The sequence below is a fragment of the Phodopus roborovskii genome, unplaced genomic scaffold, assembly GCF_943737965.1.
Source record: "Phodopus roborovskii unplaced genomic scaffold, PHOROB, whole genome shotgun sequence".
Taxonomy (NCBI): Eukaryota; Metazoa; Chordata; class Mammalia; order Rodentia; family Cricetidae; genus Phodopus; species Phodopus roborovskii.
Window position 1 is genome coordinate 12,114,872 of NW_026126602.1, and position 26,261 is coordinate 12,141,132.

The 26,261-nt window shown below is 38.4% G+C and overlaps 1 protein-coding gene across 12 annotated transcripts in view; it reads right to left on the reverse strand.

The window, feature by feature from the left end:
* Positions 1 to 1,710: 1,710 nt before the first annotated feature.
* Cacnb2 (calcium voltage-gated channel auxiliary subunit beta 2) overlaps positions 1,711 to 26,261 on the reverse strand; it is a 323,724-nt gene continuing 299,173 nt past the window's right edge. For 5 of the 12 annotated variants that reach the window (XM_051205590.1, XM_051205592.1, XM_051205600.1 and 2 more), the window contains 10 exons: positions 24,202 to 24,338; positions 22,316 to 22,392; positions 19,490 to 19,623; positions 16,018 to 16,098; positions 15,576 to 15,634; positions 10,846 to 10,955; positions 7,202 to 7,353; positions 5,850 to 5,945; positions 4,276 to 4,464; positions 1,711 to 3,495 (listed from right to left, as the gene is read on the reverse strand). In XM_051205590.1, the coding sequence (XP_051061547.1) occupies positions 3,007 to 3,495; positions 4,276 to 4,464; positions 5,850 to 5,945; positions 7,202 to 7,353; positions 10,846 to 10,955; positions 15,576 to 15,634; positions 16,018 to 16,098; positions 19,490 to 19,623; positions 22,316 to 22,392; positions 24,202 to 24,338 (1,524 nt within the window). In that variant the 3' untranslated portion in view covers positions 1,711 to 3,006. Of the gene's footprint in view, positions 3,496 to 4,275; positions 4,465 to 5,849; positions 5,946 to 7,201; positions 7,354 to 10,845; positions 10,956 to 15,575; positions 15,635 to 16,017; positions 16,099 to 19,325; positions 19,346 to 19,489; positions 19,624 to 22,315; positions 22,393 to 24,201; positions 24,339 to 26,261 lie in introns of all 12 variants that reach the window. The other 7 variants (XM_051205596.1, XM_051205601.1, XM_051205602.1 and 4 more) reach the window with 3 other exon arrangements.

Here is a 26,261-nt window from a genome sequence, read left to right on the forward strand (position 1 = left end):
AGGAGTGGCAGCACCTCACTGAGCAGACAGGGAAGCTATGGGCCCTCTTAAACATGAAACAAACTTCTAAGTATGATTTGGATTATTCTACAGGTTGAATTGTTGTGGGAAGAAGATGCCTTTCTGGTTTACACTGGAAAAATGTTTTACTTGTTTTCTTTTTTTGTTTGTTTGTTTTTTTAAATGAGACACAGAGGGAAGATTACCAGAAAACACCACGTTATTGGCATTGGCCAGGTGAAGATGTTCACATGGTAAGTGTGGAATCTAACATTATTCATTCCTAAAATGGCAATTAATACCACTAAACAGTATAGATGCCAGCTCTTTGTTTCCATGAATGGCTTTAAAACAAGTTCATTAAATAGTTTAGTGTCATGATAATGAGTGTTTAACAAACATGCAGAGCAGACTATGTTAAAATGTGGCATTGTCTTGAAGTACAGTATGTCTGTAAGACATCCTACATTTAGCAGCACCTTTTTTTTTTTTTTTTTTTTTTTTTTTTTTTTTGGTATCAGTAAGTAAAATAGCAGTAGAGGAAGACACAGGAAAATACTATTAACTCCATTTCCAGGGTTGACTACAGGAAAAAGAAATCAGGATTCTACAACTACTGAGTGGGTTAAGATTAAGCCTTTGCTTTTGAAAAGGCTGGGATTACATTCCACAAGTCAGTAAATACCCCCATCTTCCTTGGGATTATTTTCTTATTTATAGGTCAGCTGCACCCTGCTGACATAGACCCACTGTGCAGCCTTCAACAGAACAGAGAAATGCTTTGATACACACAGACATATGTAAAGATCTAAGAATTGGGTAGAAATTAAAAGGTGGACACCATTAAAACTCTTCTTTGAAAGGGCAAGTAATAGAAATACCATCCTTAATGAGACTGAGTATCTCGGAGCCTTGCCTTTGGATGAAATCACACACAAGAAGGGATAAGATTACTGCTAAACATCTGTGATAAATACTTACATTTTATTTTATGAAAACAATCTGAATCTGGATCACATTAATTTGGATTTAGTCTGTTAATTCTATAAGTAGTATAGTGCTGATTCTAAGGTGAAAATTTCATTTTATAAGCAGGTAGAACACTGATAAAATAGTGCATTTAATTCATATTTTAAATGCTTTAGTTTTCTTGTGATAGGATACAGTATTAAGCGTAAAACTCCTTTAAATACAAAATTGTTTTACTTATAAATATTTAAGAATATTTGGGAAAAACTAGAATATCCAGGAAACAAAATGAAAATATATTTATTATAACCATTATTTGTTTTAGTAATGTATAGATCTGGTTGGGTAATCACAGATTGGTGTTTTCCTGAGGAAAACTTAAAATGCTAGGGGCCCATGCAGCTAATACAGTCTTCCCTATCCGTCAGCACTTGGCTTTTCGAGAGATACAGAGATTTTATAGCCTTAGCATAAGAGCATTGCACACTTCTTAAAGTAAGCAAGTCGAGGCATGAAGAAAATGTATCCTAGGTTCCCCTTGAGAGTAGATGTCTCATGTAAGAAAATATTTTTAACTTTTTTCACTTCAAGTCATTCCATTTTGCCCTGATAACTTCTCAAGATTTAGCAGAGACTTTGGTTATAAGAAGCACTTCTGGGTTTTGATAGGGAAATTGTTGGGGGGAAACTGAAGATAATAAACAACAGGAGCAGTAGGCAAGGTTAGAAAGTGAAGTGGGGTAAGGTATAAAAATTTATTCCCCTATGAAATAATTGCACAAGCTGTGTAAACATTTCTTACTAAAACAAAATATTCTGACACACAAAGATTGTACATTTCCAGTGGAACACTCACAGTACAAGATGCCCGTGTTTTCTCTTTCAGGAGCTAAAGCAAGGAGTCCATGGATGGGTGCTTCCTAGTTACCTTTGGCAGCAAGCTTCTTCACATTCCTTGGCTGCTCAATGGGTTTTTAAAGCAACATACAACACAGTTAAATAGTAAGCCAGGTGGGCAGGGCTCTCAGCCGTCAGCCTCTAGTTTCTGTTTCAGTCATCTGTATTCCACTTACCTCAGTCATTCACACACTCACACTCGTGCACATGGCGGGTTGGGCTTGGATACCCCAGTGCAGTGACTATAACAGACACTAGCTTCTAAGAATGTGTTTGTCACAATCAATGTGGACTGTATGGAGTAGAGAAACCTCTGGAGTTTGGTTATATTTACCATAATTTATGGTTAAAATTAAAAACTCAAAAGAATGGGATAACATTCAGAAATCACACCTCAAGTCAAGCAATCACACGTATTTACAATATGTACAGGCTCTCTTTTAGAATGGGGAGAGGTGTCTAGACAATGTTATTAGAAATTTCCTGAATGTGGGCATTTCTAGTCCCTGTGATTCATAAAGCAAATCTGCTGACTTGGCATTAAGACCCTAAAATAGTGTGATCAAACTGATACATATATATATATATATATATATATTACATATATATATAATTATAATAAGGTGTTTGCAGAAATAACATTTACAAACTGTCTATACAGTACACAGTACTAGTACATAGAAAATAGATTCTAACTTTATAATCCGCTTTGTGTAAGGCAAGACTGAATCTGTCCCCAAATTTAGTCAGCCAGAGGTACAAGCAAGAAACAGTGGTTCATGGAAGAATGATGGGTCAGGTATCTGGGTATTAAAAAGCTGGAGAAATTCCATTTCTTATCTGTGCTGCATCTGGCTCACTGGATCCATTACCTACGTTTATGAAGCCACTTTGCTAAGTGGCAGCTGCCCCAAACAGCTTTTGAAGAGTCCAGGATAAAGATGGAGGACTGCAGCTGTACTAGGCCAATTTATGTGGTACTTACAAAAGAATGTATATTAATACTTGATTGCATGCTATTGCTATTCAAGCAACAGCAATACAAAATATACAAGACAGATCACGAGGGTTACAATGTAGCCCCCAAAGATTTTCTTAAGGATGTTGTTACATAAGACTTGGGGGCAGGAACACACATGGTCATTGACGGATATAGACATCCCTATTCCACTCGCCAGCCTCATTTCTTCTCTTGGATATTACTTCCCCTTCCTTATCACAGTAGCGATCCTTAGATTTATGCCGGCTTCGTTGTTTGTTGCAATCATGGTCCTGCTCTCGACTCATGTCCCTAGAGCGGTGGCGAGACTCCCTGTGTCTGTGGCCATTGCTGCTATGGGTCTCGTCCCTGTGGTTATGTTCACGGTGTGGGGCATAGTGGTCCACATGTTCATGTGAATAATCTTCCTTTGGCTCCACATAGGCAGAGTCTCGGCTCTCCTGGGTCTCAGAGTCAAACGTCTCTTGCCTAGAGAGGCCTCGACCTGTCCCACTGCGGTGGTTTTGGTGTGTGCCTGAGGAGGAAGAACGATGTTGGGATTTCTTGACTGTTTCCAGACAAGGTTCTTCTTCAGCTTGAGAAGCAGACCTGGGAGCAGAGCGATCAGTCCTCTGATCACCTTGAGAACCCTGGAGAAAAGGGACACAGATGAGGAGGACATCAACAAGGACAGAACCTAAGGAAATTTAAAGTCATGTCTTTAATTACCCAACAGGCTGAAGTGAAGCCTAGCCTAGTTTAGGCACTTTTTTGAGACACCTAGTGGCACTGCTTAAATTGGATTTCTGTTCATAGTAACATTTCATTTTAACAATGGGGAAAGAATGTTCTTTTATAGTCTTTTGTGATTCTAGTACCAATACAGGTATCTTATACCTTAGTTTTAACTAATCTGCTTGAGTAGATTAAAACTCATTAAGATGGGGCATCTAAGGGGACATGTACTATTCTAGAACCCCCAAGAAGGACAGACACAATGTCCTTAAGTCTGCTGCTTTCATTTTTTTTTTTTTTTTCTGTGAGTGGCATAAAACGGAGCTAAATCCTTTGAGTCAATTATGAAGCCATTTGAGCTAGCTCACTATTATGGTTCTGGAGGCAAGAAGAGCCAAGGACGTGGTTGATGTTGTGAAGCAGAGCAGGAAGAGTTTGACTGCAGCCATTCTATTACTTAGTGACAGGTTAGGGGGCTTCAGAGGCTGTGATGTTCAGTTTATCGTTCTTTGCTTACAGGTACACAATTCATACTTGATAGACTTGGTTAAATGACATACGTGTTTCTTAGTTTGGTGAGCAAATGACAGTTAAAGAACAAAAGCCTGGAATTGCCTCTCTGGGATTGAGTCCCAGGGGTATCAACTCAGGCAGCCTAGATTCTCTATGAAGACCATAAAAGGAAGCCCTCTTACCTGTGAATTAGAGGCTAGAGTGGGGCTCATAGGTAAAGTTGAAGTGGCTAAAGTTCGGCTAAGGAGAGGGTTAGGTAGGTTACTGCTGGGTGGGTGGGTGGCCTTCCAGTAGGCCTCCAAATAGTCGGCAAGATGCTCACAAGCATCCTCAAGCTGGTTCTCATCCAAGATCACATCAAATGACTCCTGCTAAAGTAAGCATTTCAGATTGTACATTAATGCAGCCCAGGACCAAGTTCCCTCTCCTCCCCAAGCTACAAACAGAGGAGAGGCCTTGCCCATTTTGTTTGTTCATGCCTTGCTTTTTCCTTTTCTGTTGGCTGAGTCTCTTAGCTTATGCATGTATGTCATCTCAAATCCTTCATTAGAACACTGAATGGTTAACTATTGCCCAAAAGTGGATAGCTGTCAGCATGATTGGTAAGGGCAATGCAGGGGAGTTATTATCAGTTGTGAAAAACAAAAACAAAAACATCATACAATTTTAGAAGGGTGTTTGTTCTTGGTTCAGACTGCCGGAAGTTCTGAAAGCTAATGAGGCAGGATTAGGCCATGCTCTTTGGCAGAAGTAGTTCAAGCTACTGACGTTGACATGATCCAAAGTTGGCAGTGCAGTAGTTGGGAGAGGTCCTTTTTGAAGATTTAAAATTGTTGATGTAGAAATTTAATTACTTAAATCCAGAATTACATCTTGTATAGCTTTTGAAATAATTGTACTTTAATGAACCCTAGATGGGATCTATAGTCCCCAAACTAAAAATGTATTTCTGGGAAACTTTTTAAAAATTTGGTCAGGGCTGATGAGATAGCTCAATGGGTAAAAGTGCTTGCTGTGCAACTGTGAGGGCCTGAGTTCAAATCTCCAGAACTCATGTCCAAACTAGATGAATATTACTGAGCTTCTATAATCCCAGCACTCCTACAGGAACATAGGTTACAGGCAAGAGAATCTTGGAAATCAGCCCGCCAGCTAGCCTTTTGTATATGTGGGCCAACAACAAGAGACCAACCATGTCTTAAACAAGGGAGCCAGCACCCACAGTTGTTTTCTGACTTCCATGTATGCCACGGTAAACTAGCTCACATCTGCATTCTTATATTTATGGTTGTGAGCCTAGCCTTTAACGGCTGAGCTATCCCTCCAGCCCTCACATCTGCATTCTTATAAATGAAAGTCAGCATTTAGTTTGACATGGTCCCAAGTCAATTTCTCAGACACTTGTTAAGAAAAGACAAGTTATTCCCTGTGGCTAGATGTGGATAAAAACCAGACTCCAGACAGGTCCATCTTATAAATCACAGTCCTGTATTAGAAACTGAGGCCTGCACAGGATACATGTAGCATTTTTTGATGGGTGATCATTACCTGGCCTACAAATGCATGGTCACACAAGTCATGGCCCACTTTATTAATTAATTAATTAATTTTTGGAATGAATGCCATTGTGAGGAGTATTATCTTCCTACAGGTGAGGGGTAGAATCTTCCTACAGGTATGTAATGGCAGTTTTTTGGTTTCTTTTTTAAAATGTAGGTCTGATCTCTCAGCTGTTTATACCATGTAGATAACTTACTGGAGGGCACTGGGCCAGTTTATCAGCCGCTACCATCTGGACATTGAGGTGTTTTGCTTGAGATTTCCCTCGAGATTTTATTAACCTTTGTAAAACCTGGAAAAAGGTAGGGGTTTGTAACAGAGTTAAGCGACTACTTTATAATACATAATGTATAATACATATATACATATATAAATAATACATGGATGAACAGCATATATCATTGAGAAATAAAACACAATAGTGATTAATAAAATTAACATTCTTGTGTAAGTATCTTTTAAGCTTTGAAAACTAGTATGATGCTGAGTCTTTTTTTAACCTACATTTCTCCAACTTTCTGCCTCATGACCTATTTAAGTTTAGAAAAACATATGAACCCCAAAGGTCCATTGTTTGTAGGAAATATTTCTAGTATTTATCATAAATCTTAGCACTGTTAATTCACATAAAAATAATATAAACCATTTTAATGAGAAGAATGCTTCTATATGCAATTTGCTATAGTGTACAGTTTTCTTGATATTTGTAAAGAGACCATTACAGATACACAGGTAAATAAAGGTGGGTGTGTCAGTTGTATCTCTTCAGAGAGTTCCTTGATACTATACTGAAAGCCTGTAAGTTTATTCCCATAAAGACTCGGGAGCCACATGGAACAGCTTAATGTTCCATACTAAGAATAGTCCTGTGGTCAGTCCTAAAATTTGACTGGACCTTTCACTATGTAAGGTCATTCATAGCATCCTATATCTTCTACATATTTATATATGTTTAGTATTAATACTGCTGGCAACTGATGGTTCATTTGAAGTGTCTGACTGACTTTGCTTAAGGAAAGATCTGCTAAGTACATAGGTTTGAATGAGTATCCTGTCGTTAATCATGAAAACAAGAGCTCTCAGCACAGTGGCCTTGGTGTTTCTCCTTGAGACAGTTTACTCTGAACAGTAGTTCAATGTTAAACCGTGTGTTATGACTGCATCAGGACATTCTTATGTGAAACTGGTGTTTGTAACTATGAGAACATAACGATGTGTTTGCTGCTTGCTACATGCATTCATGCTAGGACTCCCAGCAGCTTTACCACCATGTATGCAGGTGCCTAGAGTGTGGAAAGGAAGCAACATCGTAATTTTTTCATGGAAGCAGCTTCCACATTATGAGCTCTCTGAAATCATGTCAGTGACTCACGTCCCACACTTAAGACCAACAGCCATAACTATCCACACTCATACTTCTTGACTAGTGTATATTTCTTTAAAACTCTATGTCCATAATAAAGCCATAGCCTGTGACTACTGGAAACCAGAACATAAAACACATTTCAGTAATGTCTGACTGTAGAAAACAATAGCAACCCTACTTACCTTAGGTGAAGAAATCTTTACATACACTATGATAGGGGCCAAAGAGGTTTTACTCAGTTGAGCTGGGTGATTAATGGTATCGGCATCAAGGACTACCAATTGCAGTGTTCTTGCAAGTTCAAAAATCCTTTCAATTTCACTCTGAACTTCCGCTGTAAAGGTTAAACAGAGTTTATTTAGAAGGACACATTTTTAGACTACAGTAAGCTGGAATAAAGTGGTACACTATTTCTTTATCCAGAGAGTCGGCTCCTATTTTAGTGATTATAGTCAATATGACTGATGAAAGGTATCCTTTAGCAAAGGCTATTTGCTCACACCTTGTCCAGGAATTGTCCTTAGAGCGAGCACCATACGTAGCACATGTCCTTGTACATGAGCTTACCTGTGTTGGGCCATCCATTATGTAAAGATGTACAACATAGAGAGAGAGAGATGGAGGGTGCCTATTACAAACTATACTACATACTTTCCACCAATGAAGATATGGTCTTAAGTATAATAACCTGTTCAGTCCATACAGTGCTACCTGTGTGTATGTTTTCAGGATTGACCAGGATCACCTCTCCCATTTTCAGTTTTTCTCAGTTGCTTATAGTTCTTTGAATAGTATTTAAGCCCTTGTGAACTTTTCTCCATCCAGTTTGTCATGTTCATTGGCTTATTTCTTGTTCAGCTCACATTTGGATAGTCATGTTGGTGAGACTTTACAGGTGTAGCTTCTGTCATTACTAAGAATATATGTTTATATACATTTATGCATGCAGTAACACTTTGTTAAAAAAAGAGGTCATGAATTTAAAGGAGAGTGGGGATGGGTATGTGGGAGGAGGAAAGATAAGAAAAATGTAATTAAATCAACATCTCAAAAATTAGAAAAGTGGTTTTACAACATTCGTGTTTCAAAGGGTAGTTTCCCACTAGAAGCATCATGTAGAATTACATAAATGGCATGAGTTCTTCCCCTCTGCAAGGATTCTACTATAGGACTTCCCAGTTGAATATCTGGATAATGGGAATACTCTCCACACTCTAGTGTGGTGGCTGCTAGCCATGTGTGGGTATTTAGCACTTATAATATATGTAGCTAGTCTGAATGAAAAACTGAATTTTTAAATTTTATTATTTTTATTATTGAACAGTAAAGTGATGTGACCTCTAGTTCTGACTGAAAGTGAAAGGTCAAGTCCACGAGACTCCTTCTGACCAGCAAGCTGGTGCCCATCAATGCTTTTAGTTTCTTTGATTCATTTGTATAAATGGCAGAGCATCCCCGAAGATGATTTTAACTCACCTATTCTTCAAGAAAAGGCAAGTCACTAACGGTTTGCATCAAATTCTTCACTTGGATACTTTCAGAAACCACAAACTACCCACATGAGATACTAACTTCAAAATAATGTTTGGTCATACTACACCCTTGATACCTTCTTGCTACATATCCCATTTGATCTAGCTCTTAAGTTTACTAATTTATCAAAAACATGGGGGAAAAACTGGATAAATGATAACAATGTAATGCATCAGCAAAATTCAGACCACCAGAAACCTTAATAAGTAGCCCAGTTTTTTCAAGAGAAAAAAAAGTTTTATGAGAATTGAGCCATTTGAGAGACTGAATTAAAATATATGGACTCTATCCTATTAAGACAGTAATTTATATATGCGTAATGAATAAACTTGGTAAAAATATGTCTGATTTGCTTACCAATAATCCCTGGATGGGGGCTAAATAATCTACATAAATGAATATTGGCTATAAATAGTTCTTTAGCTTCATAGCTCCCTGATGAAAGTGTCTATAGTACTATGCATTCTACAGGTGTCACTGGATGGAATGTTGTTTCCTCCCAGGGACCTTCCCTGGATCCAGTCATGCCCTCAATTTATTTTCCACTCCCTGGGCTCATGAGCCACTAACAAACTATCTGCAATTTTCAGTTTATTTACAGCTATATCTTGTGTCCTTTGCTTTGATGACCCTGGAATACTGCCTAGCAACAGTTAATTCCTTACTGCCTTAAGAGTAAGCTCCTTAATGTTTTACTTTACCTCTTTATGGTATGCCTTCTAACCCCCCTTTTCTTAAACTATATACTTTAGCCAAAGTGACATGTGTTTTCCAGAATCTTCTTATTAATTGCCATTATCTCAGATCATCACCTTCTCAACTGCTTTCCTTTCTACATGCTTCCAAACATCAAGTAGCATCCGAGGATTCCTCCTGGGGAAGCCTTCCCTGTGGCCAGCACCTACTGCAGCATTAGCTCTCTGGCCCCAGGTTTAGCTTGAGAACAGTTCATTCTGTACCCCAGTGGCTATTTACCTTATTGTACTAGGCACAGGGCTGTATCAACTCTTTCAGGCTTTAGCACATTGTTTGGTACCTAGTACATGTTCAATAAAATACATGGAATAGAAGAGATGTTTAAAAAACTTCACATCCAACAGTTGGTCACTCTAAATAAACTGCTTGACTTGCCTGACTTTGTTAAATGTAGGAAATGATAATTTTATAACAATTTAAATACCAGACAAAAGATATGCTACAAGCAAAAATTATCACATGTTCTTTAAGAAACAGTTATAAGCTGGGGTATCACTGTGTGGTCTAGGCTGCTTTTAGACTTCAATTTTTCTGCCTCATCCTCTGAAGTACAGGGTTAGAGTTTGTGCCACCATACCTACATCTCTAATATGTTTCCTATGTCCCAAAGGGTTCACCTCTGAGGGCTTATTAGAGGACAAAATGAAATTGTATGTTTTATGTTAACATGTATGTAGGTGCCCAAAGAGGCCGGAAGAGGGTGTTGGATCCCTTGTAGAGTTACAAGTGGTTGTCAGCTGCCTAGTACATACCAGGAACTGAATTCCAGTTCTCTACAAGAGCAGCAAGCCTTATTCATTGAGATATCTCTCCAGCCCCCAAAAGAGAGTTTTATGAAGTATTACTACAAGATAAAATGTTATTATTTGTTTCTATTTATATGATTATAGTTCAGAGTAATTGAGAAACCTGTATATTTAAACCCCACCTCCCAAAGGATTTACATATTTAACATAAATTAAGGAGTTAAGTAGACCTAAATATGTCCCATAACTTTTAGAAAAGTGTAAAACCAAAAGCCTAACAATATAGTAGTTCAGAGTGTACCAGTAATTAAAACACCAAGCATGTTTCGGCAGAGTAGCTACTAGAAGGGCTGAATTTTATTTTATCATTGTATGTTAATCAGCAGTTTCCAATCACCTCTCTGTAAAGACATCAAAGTCCCCATGCTAATTTTACAAATTAAAAAATACTGATGCAACTCAGAGGACAGATAAGAACTGACTTCTGTTTTTATCAGTTTCTTCCATTATCAGCCTCAGGACATAAATCACAGTTTCTGAATATGATTCCATCACTGCTTTAAGTATTTGGTGAACATTTCTGAAACAAACCACAGTGCTGAGGGCAGGTGGAATGTTTTGATGTAAGCTATCTTAATAATCCACACTGAAATTATTAGGACTATAGACTAGCTGTTTACATCAATTTTTCTGATGATACCTTGAGTTGTTCTCCATTCAGATCTGCTCACTGTTCTGTTGGGTAAGGAATATTTAAAATAGCTTAAGCTCATTGATATTGACTGACTTACCTAAGCTTGATCTTGTGTTGGATCTCTCTATTATTGCATGCTTACTGGGGTTGTTTAATACTGAGCGTTTGGCGAGGGAGATGTCAGCAGTGACTCTTGTGATGGATATCCTGTTGGAGAAAAGTGAAAACCCTCAGGTTCTTAAGCTAATAAAACAGAAGTACATGTCCAAAATTTGAAGGATGATTGATACGTAAGTATACACATAAGGAGCCAGAGAGATGGCTCAGTGGTTACAAGCATTTGTCATTCTCATATTGAACCCAGGTTTGTTTCTTCACACTGACATGGTAGTTCATAACCACCTGTAATTCCAATTCTAGGAGATCCAGGGTCCTAACTTCCATGGGCACCAGGTACACACATGATATATACATACATAGATGAAGACAAAACACTCATACACATTCAATATACATGTAAGTATCAAGACTGCCTAGATGGCCAGGAACCAGAGACAGGACAGTCCAGAGACCCAGGATAGATTCAAACATGAATAGCAAACAAACAAAAAAAATCAATGAAATGATTCTTAAATGGTATTCTGTTATACTCATAGATTGGTGCCTAGCCTAATTGTTATCAGAGGGCCATCAGTTCATCCAGCAATTGATGGGAGCAGAAACCCACAACCAAAGACTGGGTAGAGTCAGAGGAACCCTGCAGAACTGGGGGAGAAAGGATTGTAGGAGCCAAAGGGGTGAAGGATACCATGATAAACATGACCCATGGAACCAGCTAAGAAGGCCTCAGAGGAGCTCACAGACTGAATCAACAAGTGAAGACCATGTATGGTCTGATGGAGGTGCTCTGCATATACAGTATGTTGTGTAGCTTGGTGTTCCTGTGGGACTCCCAACAGTGGGGATTAGGGTGTCTCTGACTTTTTTTCACATGTACATGGGACCCTTTTCTTCTACTGGGTTGCCTCATCCACTCTTGGTTTGTGCCTAGTCTTATTGTAACTTGTTAGGCCATGTTCAGTAGATATCCCTAAGTTGCCTGCTCCTTTTGTTGAAGAGAGATGGAGGAGAAGTGGATCTGGAAGATAAAAGCGGTACGGGAGAGACTGGGAGCAGTGGAGGGAGGGGAAACTGCAGTCAAGATGTAATGTAGGAGAGAAGAACAAAATAAGGAAAGATGTACTCTGTGTCACGCAGACTAACTTCAGACAAGTTCTTCCTCCTACAGCCTCCTGAGTACTGGAACTAGTATGTGTCACTAAGCCTGGTCTGTCCCAAAACCCCATCAAGGATACTTGAGGTAATTCTGTTCTACAGCTTGGATATAAAACTATTATTTTTGAAGACATTGTCACATATCTAAGTAAATTTCCCACACCAGAGTATACAGTGATGTAACATTTCCCAGGATTATTGATTTCCAGTAAGACTCCTTCACAGAACATTCAGACAACAGTGCCTAATATCCCTATAGCAATTTAGTACATACTCCAACACTTCAGGGCTGACAACTGACATTTTAAAAGTCATCATGGAAGAAAGCCAACTTTACTAAACCCAGATAGTAGCTTGCCTTCTTTGCCACTTCCTTGTTAATGCACCTGCTATTGTTTTAAAAGTTACAGTGATTGCTTTGCTTACATGGCAAAACTGGTTATGGAGGGTCCAGCTGCTGTACTTCTCAACTGAAAGAGGATTTCAGTTGGTTCTTTTTTGATGAGACACACGCTGGTACACAGGCCACAGGGATTTTTGACTGCTCTCCAGATCTTAACTGTGAGGGCTTAATACCACAATTCTTGAAAGCCTAGAACCTTGCCATTGCCAACATTTCCCATCATACTCTTCCCTTGTGGCCCTAACATTTTAAAAATAAAACTCAGTGGAGTCTAAAGAGTATTTCAGTTGTCATTTAGACTGCCCTGTGTACACACACCCGAGATTTCTGACAAGTTCCCACTCAGTATCTGTCTTGCTTTGCCAACATTAAAGACATTTAAAAAGACAGACCCTGGATATACTCCCACAGGCAAAGGTGAAATGTTTACATCTTTTGAAATTCTGCTTTATGGATTCTGACTTCGCTTGGCAACCCTTAATGTATGGTCACAGGCCTAGACTGTTGGAGTGCAGTTCAGGATGGGCAATGTAAGATCATCAGTAATGCACAGGGAAAAATACTTTTGTCTAGAAACAATAGACTAACCCTACATTCTGTTATTTTGTCTATTTTCTTCCCAGGTAAAATCAGTGTGGTTATGTGATGCCATAGAACATAGGCCTGAGATACAGATTCATAAATGCTCAGGGTTGAACAGAAGTAGTAAGTTGGTGAATCCTACTTGTCCATTTTCTGCAGTTATAAAATGGCAGTGAGCATTTAATTCATCTATTTCACTTATAGACATCACAAAGCCACTTTAGCATTTGAAATAAAGTAGGACCATTCAAAGCCTATCTTTTCTGACACAAACAATCAAATATTTTTAAAAAATATGAAATAAAGTCTAATGGCATGTGGCTCCATAGACCTTTAATATAATATTTTCTGTACTTTTGAAACACAGCTGCTATCCTCTCTATTGTATTCAGTCCTTTGCTCTATCAGACATGGTATCAGTTGTGCTATAAAAGTTCCCTTCCTGTATCAGAAATGATATGTGTAGGCATAGTCTACACAACACTGTATAGGAATCTGAAAGGATGCTGAAATCTACAGATATGATCAATTTGTAGTTTTGTTGCTAGCACAGAGAAATAATATGGCAAAGAACCAGATTTTCATGTGAAAAATGAAGATATGCACACTAGCACTGTGTGCTCTCAGGTCACCTGCTAACTAATCTCAGTCTAAAACTTGAGAGTTTACTTGATGGATTCTTACCATGTTTCTGGCAGGTTAGGAGTTTATTGGTGTTTATTATAACACCCATTTATTATTTGATTCATCTCTCAGTAGTCACAGATGCTTTCTGTTGTCTCTGTGGTTACAGGAAATAGTTTAATTCAAATGGATATTTGTCAAGTTAGTGTAGTGTGTCTGTGTCCGGGATACTATAGTTCTGTATCAGTGTCCATAAGCTAAACTTGGCTTGAACCCTGCTAACAAGCCTCACTCTGTTTGATTCACTGAACATACAACTCCCTACACAAAACCGTGTCTTGTATTCACTTCCCCCTCTTCCAGAAGACTCGAGCATTTCCTGTCTGTGATGCTAAGGTTCCTATCTTTTTCCTCTTTTTTAAGTTGAGGAGGCAGGACTTTTTTAGATGCCAATGGCTATTAATGTCAATTTTCTGAGTAGGTTTATTCATAATGCTCCATCATACCTTGATACCTTCATTCCCTTTCCAGCATCTATTTCCATGCCCTCCTCTGATTTGGTTAGCGAGATCTTAGAAGATTTAAAATTGTTCTAGATAGCAACATCCTCAAATCGATTGATTACTCCTTTCTTTGTACTACTTGTACATTGTGTATGCACACATGTGCTGGGCTGCCCTCATAATTAATTATATTGTTTTGCTGTACAATTTTCACCTTAAAATTTACATGTGGGTTCTTCAGAGGTAGGGACAGTGGCTTCAATGTGTCTGCATTTCTCTAGCAAAGAAAACACACCCAAAAAAAAAAAAAAAAAAAAACCAAACAAAACACCGATTCAGCACTCAACTGTCCTTTTCATACTGAGTACTTCTGCAGGCACCGAGAGTACCAGAGTTCATAAAACATTGAATACCCTACCCTCTCATTCTTGCTGGAAAATGCTACCGAAAAAGTCATACACACAAAGAATACCAGAAAAATGGAAAAGGGAGAGAGGCCATGTTTACCAGGAGAATGTGTGAAGAAAACATTCCCACCAGAGAACAGCAAAAAACAGATAGTGATGAGGCCTGGCTGGCTGGAGCGCACATAGTGCTAAGGAAGTGGGTGTCAGGGAACATGGAACTGGAGTGGATATGACAGTGGAAGGAGAGTGAGTACGGTGTGAACAACCCAGAGAATTCCCTATGAAGAAGGGAGAGAAGTTCGGTCAACTGCAAGGAGAAATATCTACAGCTAATGGCATCTCTGCTAGGACAGGAAGTACTGATTAGAAGGGGACATATGTTGAGAAGTAGTTTGAGTGGGAAGGAAATGGAGAATGTGGTCTAGTGTCAGGTGGCTCTGGGTTAAGTTAATCATTGCTAAGAAAACTATAGAAAGGGGAAACAACATTAAGGTAGACATGCAAGTGGAGATCAATGTCGTGGGGGTAACTTTGTCTTCTGTTGGCTTCTAGTCCTCCTGCCTCCAGGAAGAATTAACTATGGGAGTCAGGTGCTACGATTACAGGCATGTATCAGTCCCAGCTTGCCTGTTTTCTTAAGGAAGCAAGAATTTAAGTTCACTCTCAGGAAGTGCAGTGAGAAGGGGTTAAAGGTTGATGTCAAGGGAGGATGATATGAAAGTTTTGGAAGGGTGGGACAGGGAATACCAGAGGGTGTGCTTAGGGTATCTGGGCAGTAGTAAGGAACCAATGGCCCATGAGCTGAAGTGGGAGATAGAGCAGAGGCGGGGCCACATTCAGTTTACAAATACAGGTGCAGGGACCTGAATATACTGGGATAAGGATGTGTGACAAACACTGGATCATATTGCACTAAATGAAGCCTATTTCCTGTCACAAAAAACAGTTTACTCTTGGGATTGAATACCTGCCCCATAGAGTCTGACCATCTTTAAGACACAAATATACAAAACCAGCATTGTGGAATACTTACCGCCCTTCAAATCTGTGTTTTAAAAAATCGAACAGTGCCTTTTGCATCATATCTGTAACCTGTAATTGGACAATTAAATTAAAATGTGAGAAAATCTGAGGATAAAATATGGTTACTGATTATGAGAACCAAGTTGGTTCTCATCATTAACACTGAAAAACCTAAGCATCACATTTGGAAGAAGTATGGTTACCACATTTCCTGTTTCTAAGCTCTAATGAAATATAAAATTTCTGAGCTTATGCTGTTTCGGTGATAAGAAATTACTTTGCAAGGGCTTGTAGACATTCTCTATTTGATACTATTCCCTGGATATGGTTGTTATAGCTAGAAGGAGTATCCAAAGCAACCTTCAGGAAAGTAGACCATTAAACTATACCACAGCCTCAAAACCAGCATGCTTGACTGCCATGAGTCAAGCCCCAACTCAACTCATACTCACCTCATACCCCTTCAGAGAAGGGCCCACTAGGACCACTGGTCGCATGGACGGTACCACATCATAAGGAGGAGTGTGCTCTGTCTGCAGAGAGATGAGACAGTTTTAGACTTCTCAGAGGCAGTGGGTCTGAAATACTTTATACATAAGGCACTCTATCCTGAACTCTAATATACAAGGTACTGGTTTTTCGGACACTGAAATACTTCCATTATTGCCTCTTTTCTGAGTAAATAAACCCAATGAAAGATCAATAACTTTCTTTTCCTAAGGTTTAAAAGTTACTGACTAGTCTCTAGCTTCCTTGCATCTAAGCTACTTGTTAGAACAAATGGAAGCAGTCCTGATGCATCCCAGGTGCTTTAGGCTCATTGCGCATTGCTTTTCAGGTCCGCTTGGGCTTTCTGAAGAGTTGAAAGGATCATGGTTAATCATGAAAGACAAAGCCCTGTTAGCTTTGCGTATATGTTGGTCTTACCTGTACAAACCCTAGTTTCCAGACATTGTGCCTCTTGCTACCAAATGCTTGAAATTCCATTGTAATTATGAGGAAGCAGAAATTGGCATGCATGCTTGCCACAGCTTCAGGACCAATGCTTTGGAATTTTTGACCTCTTTTTTTTGGGGTTTTTTTTTTTTTTGGTGTGTGTTTTTTGGCATTTATAAATTTCTCAAATCAAGATTTATGTGCACTGAACAGAGGGTAAATGATTTGTCATAATTTTATTTGACCATGCTCCAGTGGCTTCAAAACATTTATCACTACCTTGCATATCATACCTTTCTGTGGATAATTTGTTTCTTTGTTTTAGTAGACTAATGTAGGAGCTAAATTTTATTTCCTTTTCTAAAACTCTCACTTTTCAGCTTGTTTTTCTTCAAATAAAAATTTGAAACTTAGATAACATAATTTGCTTGGTGAAATTTAAACAAGCTCTTGTGACAGGCAATTGTAAAGTGATATAGAAATAACCTTCCTTAATGCCCAAGGGCAGGAGATAGGACTTTGGATACTGGATGAATAAATCATTTACTCTTGTTAATGACTTGTGAGCTCTGTAAGATACATCCTCCCTCAAAGAACATCTGAAAAATATATTTTAAACATGATATATACCAAAATAATTTTAAGAATTTGATCAACTATTGTACATGTAATATTTGTACTATTCTGTCACTAAAAACCAATACCATTTGACTGTTCCTGAAAAATCACCTATCACAAACTTGCTGTATTCCTGCATTTCTCTTGCTTATGGGGCTATGTAGACACACATCAAATTCAACAGTATCCATATGAACTTTCACCAGGAGTTATAGACTATATAATCCAATGTAAAAAAGATATTACTGTAAATGGGCTGCACACACTTTACTGCTTAAAATTTTCCCTAGCACCCAAAACTTCCCTTTAATAGACATGATAAAGATAAAATACATATTGGAATGAAATTTTAAAAATTAGACAAACACAGTACAGTGACAGCACAAAAGCCAGACAAGCAGCACTCTAAAAGCAACACTGAAGACATTGGTGTAGACTAGCACACAGCCAGCTCTCTTGTTCTGAATTCTACATTATGACAGAATAAGGAACACAAGAGTGTACACCAGTGCCGCAGGCATCAGAAGCATATTTGTTAAGTGATTGCATTTCATAGTGCTTGGGTTTGTACTGAAAATGCCTAGAAGCCACGTCTTTTTGATAGTGTAGTAAGAATCCCTTTCACCGTTATCCATAGGGATAGAGATTGCAAGTATTGTAAGAACAACGATTAAGAAATGTGAGTGGCCCAGTATTAGATAGTATTTTGTTCCTTCAGTCTGTGACTGCTAACTAGCAAAGGGTTACCCATGCTGGCCATCAATCAGCTTCTCTAACAGCAGGGGCAGCAATAGAAATGACCTTATTTGATGGAATATTTGTACTCTGTGCCATATTGCTAATGATAACATTTTATCTGTTCTTTTTGGCGAAGTCATTTTTGCTTCGCTTCTTTAGTGGAAAATTAGAATAAACTTGTTTAATGTTTTGAAATTTACAGGCAGGGGAACTTCACAATACTCTCTGACAAACATGGTCACATCAGTGTTGCTACTTGGAGTCCAAAGTGGCTGAATAGTGTTGGCTGTCTAAGAAACACCTACAGGCACCTAGCCTCAAGCTTCAGTTGTGATGACAAGGTCAGACCAGAGAGGTGGCCCGCACTTGTAGAAGATAATCAGATTGGGGCTTTCTGGGTCAACACAAAAGTCCAAGTGTTTAAGACTGCCTGGTGTTCTCTTAATGATTATTTAAAAAGTAGTTTATGCTTTTATATATGATAACTTATTGTTAACTTTGACAGAGCAAACGGTTTTTGTGTGTGAGTGTAGGTAAGACTTAATTTGCTGAAAGTCTAGGGCAGAACAGATTTTGCTTCATATATAAGTTAAAAAAATATTCATGCTTGTGCCAGACTTGGTAACAAAGCAATAGGAATTATGAACCTGAAAGCATAATGTCTGTGGAACATGTTATGTCAAAGGAGAAGAAAAAATGGAAATATGGAGGTCTTTTAAAAATAGTGCTACAAAGCAATGAAACATTCTGAGAGAAAACTTGTATAAAGAGGTCTTGGCAATTCCCTGGAATTTCCAGTCAGGGTACAGCATCGGTATGTCATCTTGATTGGCCAAGGGAAAAGGCTCTACATATGGCCAGCAGCCCCATTGTCTAATAGACGAGATGCTGAAATCTCACTGATGGAGAAGGCAAGAATATTGGGAGAGTATTTATATATGACAATAGAAAAAACTCACAGTAAACCGCCAAAACAAGCCTGTAGTTTTCCACTGGTCTTGTTCATCAGCAGATTTTGCACCTAATGGATTAGAAGTTTAAATACTGACTGAATTAAAAATTGAATAATCTCTTTTTTAAAGCACAAGCAATGTATTTGGATATTATAAATCAGAATCCAATAAATGATTTAATATGCTGTATTATAAGTTATGTTCCTGGCAAGAAGAGAGACAGATAGTAAAAGCATGTACAACTGGGGCATGTTGTACAGCATGGCCAGTGTTGACTTCCTTGATTATTTAAACAGAGTCCCTTGTTGCATATATTATTCCATCAAAAAGGATAAATATTGTAATGGATTTTCCACAGGCCACTCACTGAATTTAGTTGGTGTAGGATACATGGATTCAGTTAGCTGTTGACAGGCTATCTTAGGACTGGGATGACTGTACTTACTAAAACTGAAAAAATTGATGCTAATGATGCCAGTGGCAGGAAGAACACGGGCGTGTCAGTGTTGACTTACCGATTTCTGCTTCTGCTTAGCTACAGCAGCATGGAAAAGAAACAAAGAATAACAGAGCATGCGTGTTATTGACTCATCAAAGGACGCAGACAATCAACAGGACTGGAAGTGTGACGCAGTGCAGTTGAGCAAGTGGACAACAGGAGCTGGGAAATCTGTGTTACCTTCTTAAAGAAGGGCATTCTTTTCTCTTTGGAGTGGGGTGACGTTACACTGTTTGCACTGGGCTTAGGGGAGCGGTGGTTTGCTGGAATATCACTCTCTTCTGCATCTAAGCCAGTAGCATCTATGTCTATAGCTATATACAGACAAACAATTCAAAAGTCATCAGGTGGATAGGAGAGGAAAGCAGATTATAAAGAAAATAAAATGAAAGTAAATAGACTAACCACTGTAGAAAATTTATCACAAATGAGCAGCATATTGCATATTATAGAGTAAAATATAAATGTAGGAATATTAAGGATGCAGTGCAATCAAATCAAACTACACTGAAAGACACCCTTGTGATAGCTGTTTGTTACGCAAGTCAGTTTTGTTCTAGATCTCCTGAGTACTTATAGCGAACCAATTTTTTTTACTGTCTCAAATATTAATATTCCCCATATTAGCTAATAATGTAAGATACAAAGCATTTTGTCTCAGTAAAGTGTCCTAGCTCAGCTCTTAAGATAAAAGGCAAATTCTTTGGACACATTTAATACAATAGGCCCCAGTCATCTCATTTTGTTTGGTTTTAATACTAGGAGAAAGGGGGCCACATAAAAAAGTTTCATTAAAATTATAACAGACATTTGAGTAAAAGAGAATAGAAAGCCCTTACTCCACACAACACCCAAGAAATTATAAAGAAGGCAAATAATGGTTAGGGTGTTCTGGGATGGACAGCATCGAAGTGATTTCAAGGTAGGATGTGTGCCCTCAGCCTGATTGAAGATCAGTGGGAAACCCCAGATTAATGCAATCATTATATCAAAATCAGTTAAGATTTTGGCAATATCCAAGCCCCTGAGAAAGAATGCAAGAGCCCAAAGACCCAAGAGAACAGAACTCTTATTTGCTCATGACTAAAGGTTCCAGTTTGGTTACTTGACATGTTTTCACTTGTGAAATCCTTTTACCTGAAAATATAGCTCTAAAATTAGTTAATTAAAAAAAGAATCTATTATTTCATTTTCAGGTTTCTAAAGTCATGCAATTACTATAAAATCAACTATAGAATCAAGTGGTAAGTTTCAAAGATCAACTCAAACACCTTGTTTTTTAAGACTTAGAAACTGAGCCTCATTGAAGGAAAGGGGTTTGCTTTTGGCAGAAGTCCAGCAGCCAGGCTGCAGACCCACTGCTCCTGCCTTACAGTGGTACTGCACTACATGGTCTTGTAAGTGAGGTATGTTTGCCATCTGAATTCATTGTTTCTGTTCCTTTTACTTCCCCATTGATCATGTCCTTGGGTCATGATTCTGAACAATATCACATTTGGGCTTGGTAGGTAATTACTTTATGGTTGCAATTAGGTCAAGTAGAAGAAGAGAAAATTTCTTCACCCCATTAAGCCTCACACAAAATATGTTAATACTTGAACAAATTCCACAATGCATTGGTATAAGGGACAGATGAACAGTTAGAGTAACAGTTTTGCATTTAGGTTCAGCTACCATGCCCTGTGATACACACACTGAGCTGAGGGTTTCATAAGCCTCTCCTGGCATTTGCAAAAGACAGGAGATCCTCTGGGACACAACACATTGTTTTGCAGTTACTGTGGTTTGAAAGGTTTCAAGCTTGAGAAGAGGGGTTTCCTGTTCAGTGTTTCTTTTGTTTGGTTAGTTCAGAAGTTTGTGAAGGGGCAGCTCTGGTATTTTATGGGTAGGGATTTTCTTTTTCTCTAGGCATTGCATACTAATTAAGGCTCTCACCTTGATCTGCAGAAAAATGTCATAGTCATAAACTTTGCAGGTGTTTGAGACCAATTCAGATTTTTACACCACAATATAGCTTTGCTCATGTTGGAATGTTTCCTTATTGTGCTTCTTGAACAATATCCTGGAGAGACTATGAAAGCCTTGGATCCCAATAAGGAAACTGTTTACAACTTCTGGACATGAAGGCTAGGCTACTATTTCATTCTTCTACTAGTGGGCCTTGACTAACAGCAGACCTGTTTCCTTTCTGGTGGTGTATCCCCATAATCTTTATCCTCTCTACCCTTCACTGGGCTTATGAAAGCTACACTTGAGGACCAGTACCCTCCAAGAACTTAGCTGGAACTGTGGCTAGGAACCCTGACAAATGCAAGAATTCACAGACCTTCAGGGTGCTGACATTTCTGAGTTGGATTTTAGGATTTGTTCACTGAATCTCATCTTCTAGGGTCATCAGATAGATTTGTCTTAAAGGGAAATTAAAGGAATTTCAGCTGCGAATTCATAAAGAATGGGAATGTATACAGGTCTGGCCCTGACAAAGACTCAGCCACCCCTACAGAGCCTGCGTTCTAGATGGAAAGTCACCTTCACCTCAACACCAGTGGCTCAACAACCCTTCCCAACTTAGTGCGTGGTGACTTTGTGCTTTAATTTAGGTTTAGAAGTGCCTGGCTTCTTCTGAAACATACTACTAATCTAAAATTTGGAACACACGAAGAAACAGTCTTTTCAACTTTTTTCAGTTCTCTGTACACTTCAGTGAACTCAGATGAGTCTTCTCAGAGATACTACCCATTTTTAATTACATACTCATCTTCCCACACCTTAGCAAACATCAGCATTTATGTGAGAAAAAGTGCTTCTATTTAGAGTAAACACAGGGTATTTCCTTGCTTGATCTTCAATACCAAGAAAAAAATGTTCATACTGTCTGTAACTTCATGGGGGCCTTTTTATTTCTGATACACTTTAACATTTGCAGGTTTGTAAATTCGTGTAACTAAAGAAGTCTGGGGAAGCATGAAAGACTTAATGAGTGGTCAACACCGGTTCCCTACTTACCAGATGATGGAGGTGTTGATTTTCTGGAACTAGGTACTATGTCACCCAAACTGGATGATGAATTTCCTCCTGATTTACTGAAGTAAAGCAAAAATTCAGGTTAAACCCAACAACTGTTTTAGATGCTAAAACATTATACTGCTTAATAATGTTATAATGTATTGAGTTTTTAATTGAACCAAAAAAAATGTGAATTTCTAACACAGACACAGTCATTTCCCAATGGTATTCCTGGAATACTTGAAGCAGTTTTATGATAGTCTCTGTTTTGAAGTTCGGGGTTTAATTTTTTAAAGTCCCTAGGAGAACAGAAAAGAGCTAGGATAATTTCTACGGCCTTCCAGTTCCATGACCAGATGACAGATGGCAAGACAAAAGAGATATCCTGTGCACTTATATGTAAAGGATTTGGAGGCAAGGTGTAAGAACTCAAGGTGTAAGACCTCAAGGTTAACACCTGAAAGTAATGTTTAGATCCAGTTCCCCAGCTCCTGATTTTTGTCAGACTTGGAAATCTTTGTATATCCATACATATATGTGTATGTGTGTATATATAATACAAATAAGTATATGTGTGCATATATACATACAAATATACATACTGACTCTGACTAAGTTGGGCATGATAGCTCACACATTTAATCCCAGCACTTGGGAAGCAAAAGGCAGGCAAATCTTTGTGAGTTCAAGGCCAGCCTGGTCTAAAGAGTAAGTTCCACAACAGTCACAGCTACACAGAAATACTCTGTCTCAAAAAAGCAAAACAAAATAAAACAAAGCCTCCACTGACTCTGTATATTTTGTGAGGACATAAAGTGTTAAAAGGCAAATGTAAACACTTGTGGAAGTAAGTAGAAATACTTAAACATAACTAGACAAAAGCTTGGTAAAGAGATGCAATAAAATAAAACCATCAAAGTCAAAGAAAGAGTCTACAGTTATAAGAAAAAGTTACCCAGTTCAGTAGAATAAACTGCAATATATTGGGAGTGTGACAATTTTCAAAAGCTAGTTTTAATAAGGTTGGGTATATTCTTTTTCACTCATCTGTTGTCAGTAGGCATAAAATATTTGCTAACATTAAAATATTAACACTAACAACAGAGTTTATATCATATAAACAAGCAAGATATTATGGATTGAAAATAGAAACTCAGTTATCCACATGAAGGTAAAGTCTTCTCTGTCCCCCTCTACCCATTCACGTGAGAAGAAGCAGGCTGTGTTTTTCAGCTTGGCTATATAGGCTTCAAAAGGAAATTCACCACATGGATGAGAAGTCCTCCTAATGAGTATCTTGGTGAAGGGAAGGGAAGCTTAAACCTCCTAGGAAGGTGTAGTCAGAGTAATAGGCCCAGCCTATTATATAACTCAGCTAACTGCTATTCATAAAGGCAATTTTAACCTACTCATAGTGTCTCTTACATGCTCAGTAGCTGGGAGAACTGAAAATTGGGTCTATTAGGTGAAAATGAAACAGACCACAGAAGCTGCTGTTTGCCAGTGATGCCTGAGACCGATATCCCTAAAGAATCTCTCAGCCACATTGGACAGTCACAGACAGACACTGGGATTAGTCACCATGGCAGCTACGTGCCTGAGTATATATTCAGCAAATGATTAGGACTCCCTGCTGAAAGCAAAATTTAATGCTCTGTGACCTTAGCTATTTTTATTAATGATCATAATTAATTTGATTCTCTATCAAATGGGATAAGAATCAGAAGCTGGGATGAAATGCTTTTAAAGGGAGCAGTGATGCTGGCGATGAATTGTATCAGCATCTGCTTAATACATAATAAGTTCTGCAGCTCTCAGCAAGGACCAGGACAGAGATGAGGGCTTTGTCTGTATTTTTATATAAACAGTGGATAGTTTCCTCATACCTGGAGTAGAATTTTCCTTGCTTGGCTCTCTGTTCATGCTGTAGCCTCATGTTTTCTAGCTTGACCGGGCTTGGAATAAATCCGATTTCACAGCCTTCTTTAACCAATCGTCCTATCCACCAGTCATTATTAAATTTCTACACACAAAATCAAAAGTATTAGCATGAATTAGCACACAGAAGTTTCAAGGTATGAATTAATTTCATCTAAAGCAACTGTTTCCACTGGAGAGAAACATGGCAGTTAGAAGCATGCATCTAATATCACAGTTCAAGAAGCCCTTGGGTTTATGAGTTCAGCTCAGAAGAGGGAAGTATGCCTGGGTGATCACTCAGCAATCCAATACGGCTTGCATTTCCTTGTCTTTCCCTTCCCAGTGCTGCCTTTAGGACCAGGATGATCCATACCTAGCAAGAGACAATTAGGAGCTAAGGAGGCTTACAGAGCCCTTTCCCCTATAAAAGTGGATTAATCAGAAGTATTAATTAATTTCAGAAATACTGAAATGCACCAGAAATATTTTCTTTCAGCAAAATGTAGTTCTGTACAATTGTATAATCATGCAGTGTAGTGTTCACAGATGAGTTTTCTCATTGTCTCTTGCAGGTAAAATGTTTATTTTATATCATCACAATATAATTTTATTCCTCAATTAAATCTATTCTCAAACATTTCAAAGAAAGCTCATGTTTTGTCCCACCCCCCCCCTCCATGGTAGAAAATGATCTATTAAGAAAAGTCCCTGTATTAGTCTAACTTCCTGTTGTAAAGTGGTTCACCATCATTTCCGAACACTTTTGTTTTTTGTTTTGCAATTGTGAGCTCTCTTAATGGGCAGTAGTAACCTCCTTCACTCACACCCTCTAGTGTGCGTGTCATGTAATTTTCATAAGCTTCCTATGAATTCTTCCAACTTCCAACTGTAAATTCCCTCCAGTCAAAGAAAAAAAAAAAAAAGCTTATGTGCACACAGACAGTCATCTAGGATGAATTATTGTAACTGTGATGTCCCACAGAGCAATCATGTGACTTGTGGACACCAAACAATTTTTTTTTTTTTTAGTTATCACATCTACTCCTACTTTCTTCCACTCACAATGTTTTGTGTGTTCAAAACCAAGCCAATGATTTATCTTAATGCAATTTTATACAATGGTTATTTTTTTATAGTATCTCATCTCTTCTGTGAGTTTCCAATCTGAGGATTTCCCCTACCCCAGTTTTCTTTCTCATGCTTTCCAAGTGTCTGTTTTGATGATTTTTCTTATTCAACACAAATAACTTCATTCAAAAACATTAACTTATCAAAAACAGCATAGTACTTGAGCTGTGTGTGGCACCATATACTTCAGGTATTAGTCGTGGTTTGTCTTTGTCTTTTTTAACATTCTTTATTAAAAATGTAAATTGGCTTAGAGTTAAGTATTTTAAATGCCTTTCTTTTATATTTAATTATTTTTTTATTTTACATGTCGATCCCAGTTCCCCCTCCCTCCCTTCCTCTGTGTCTTACTCTCTCTTCCCTCTCACATGCACCCTGACCACCCTCTCATCCCCCCCACCCCCATTCCACATGTAGGGCTATGCTATCCAGGTGGGGTCATGTAGATCTGTCAAGTCATTTGAAGTAGGGACTAGGACTTCAAACAAAATTTAATTAAAGGTTAATTTTTCCAATTTACAGATTTTGCCATTGTCAGCTTAGGAGAACAGGGATTTCCTTGGCATCAGCTTCATGTCTTACTTGCTCTAATTCTTACCATCCCCTTTCCACTGCAGAATTATGCTCCTCTGGTGGAAAGCAACAAAACCATCATCCAGAAGGCAGGTATGGTTACCCCAGCTGTAATTCTAGCAGTCAGGTGAATGAGTTGGAGGGCAGGATAAGTAGGGGGATCATAGCAAATCTGAGGCCAGTCTGGGCCACAGAGTGAAATCTTATCTCACAAAAGAACAAACAAAACAAAACAAAACAAAACCTTCCGTAGATAACTTCAACTTCAAACATCAGGGGAAATCACATGTAGTCAATCAAGGTTAAAGATTAAGAGACAAAATTG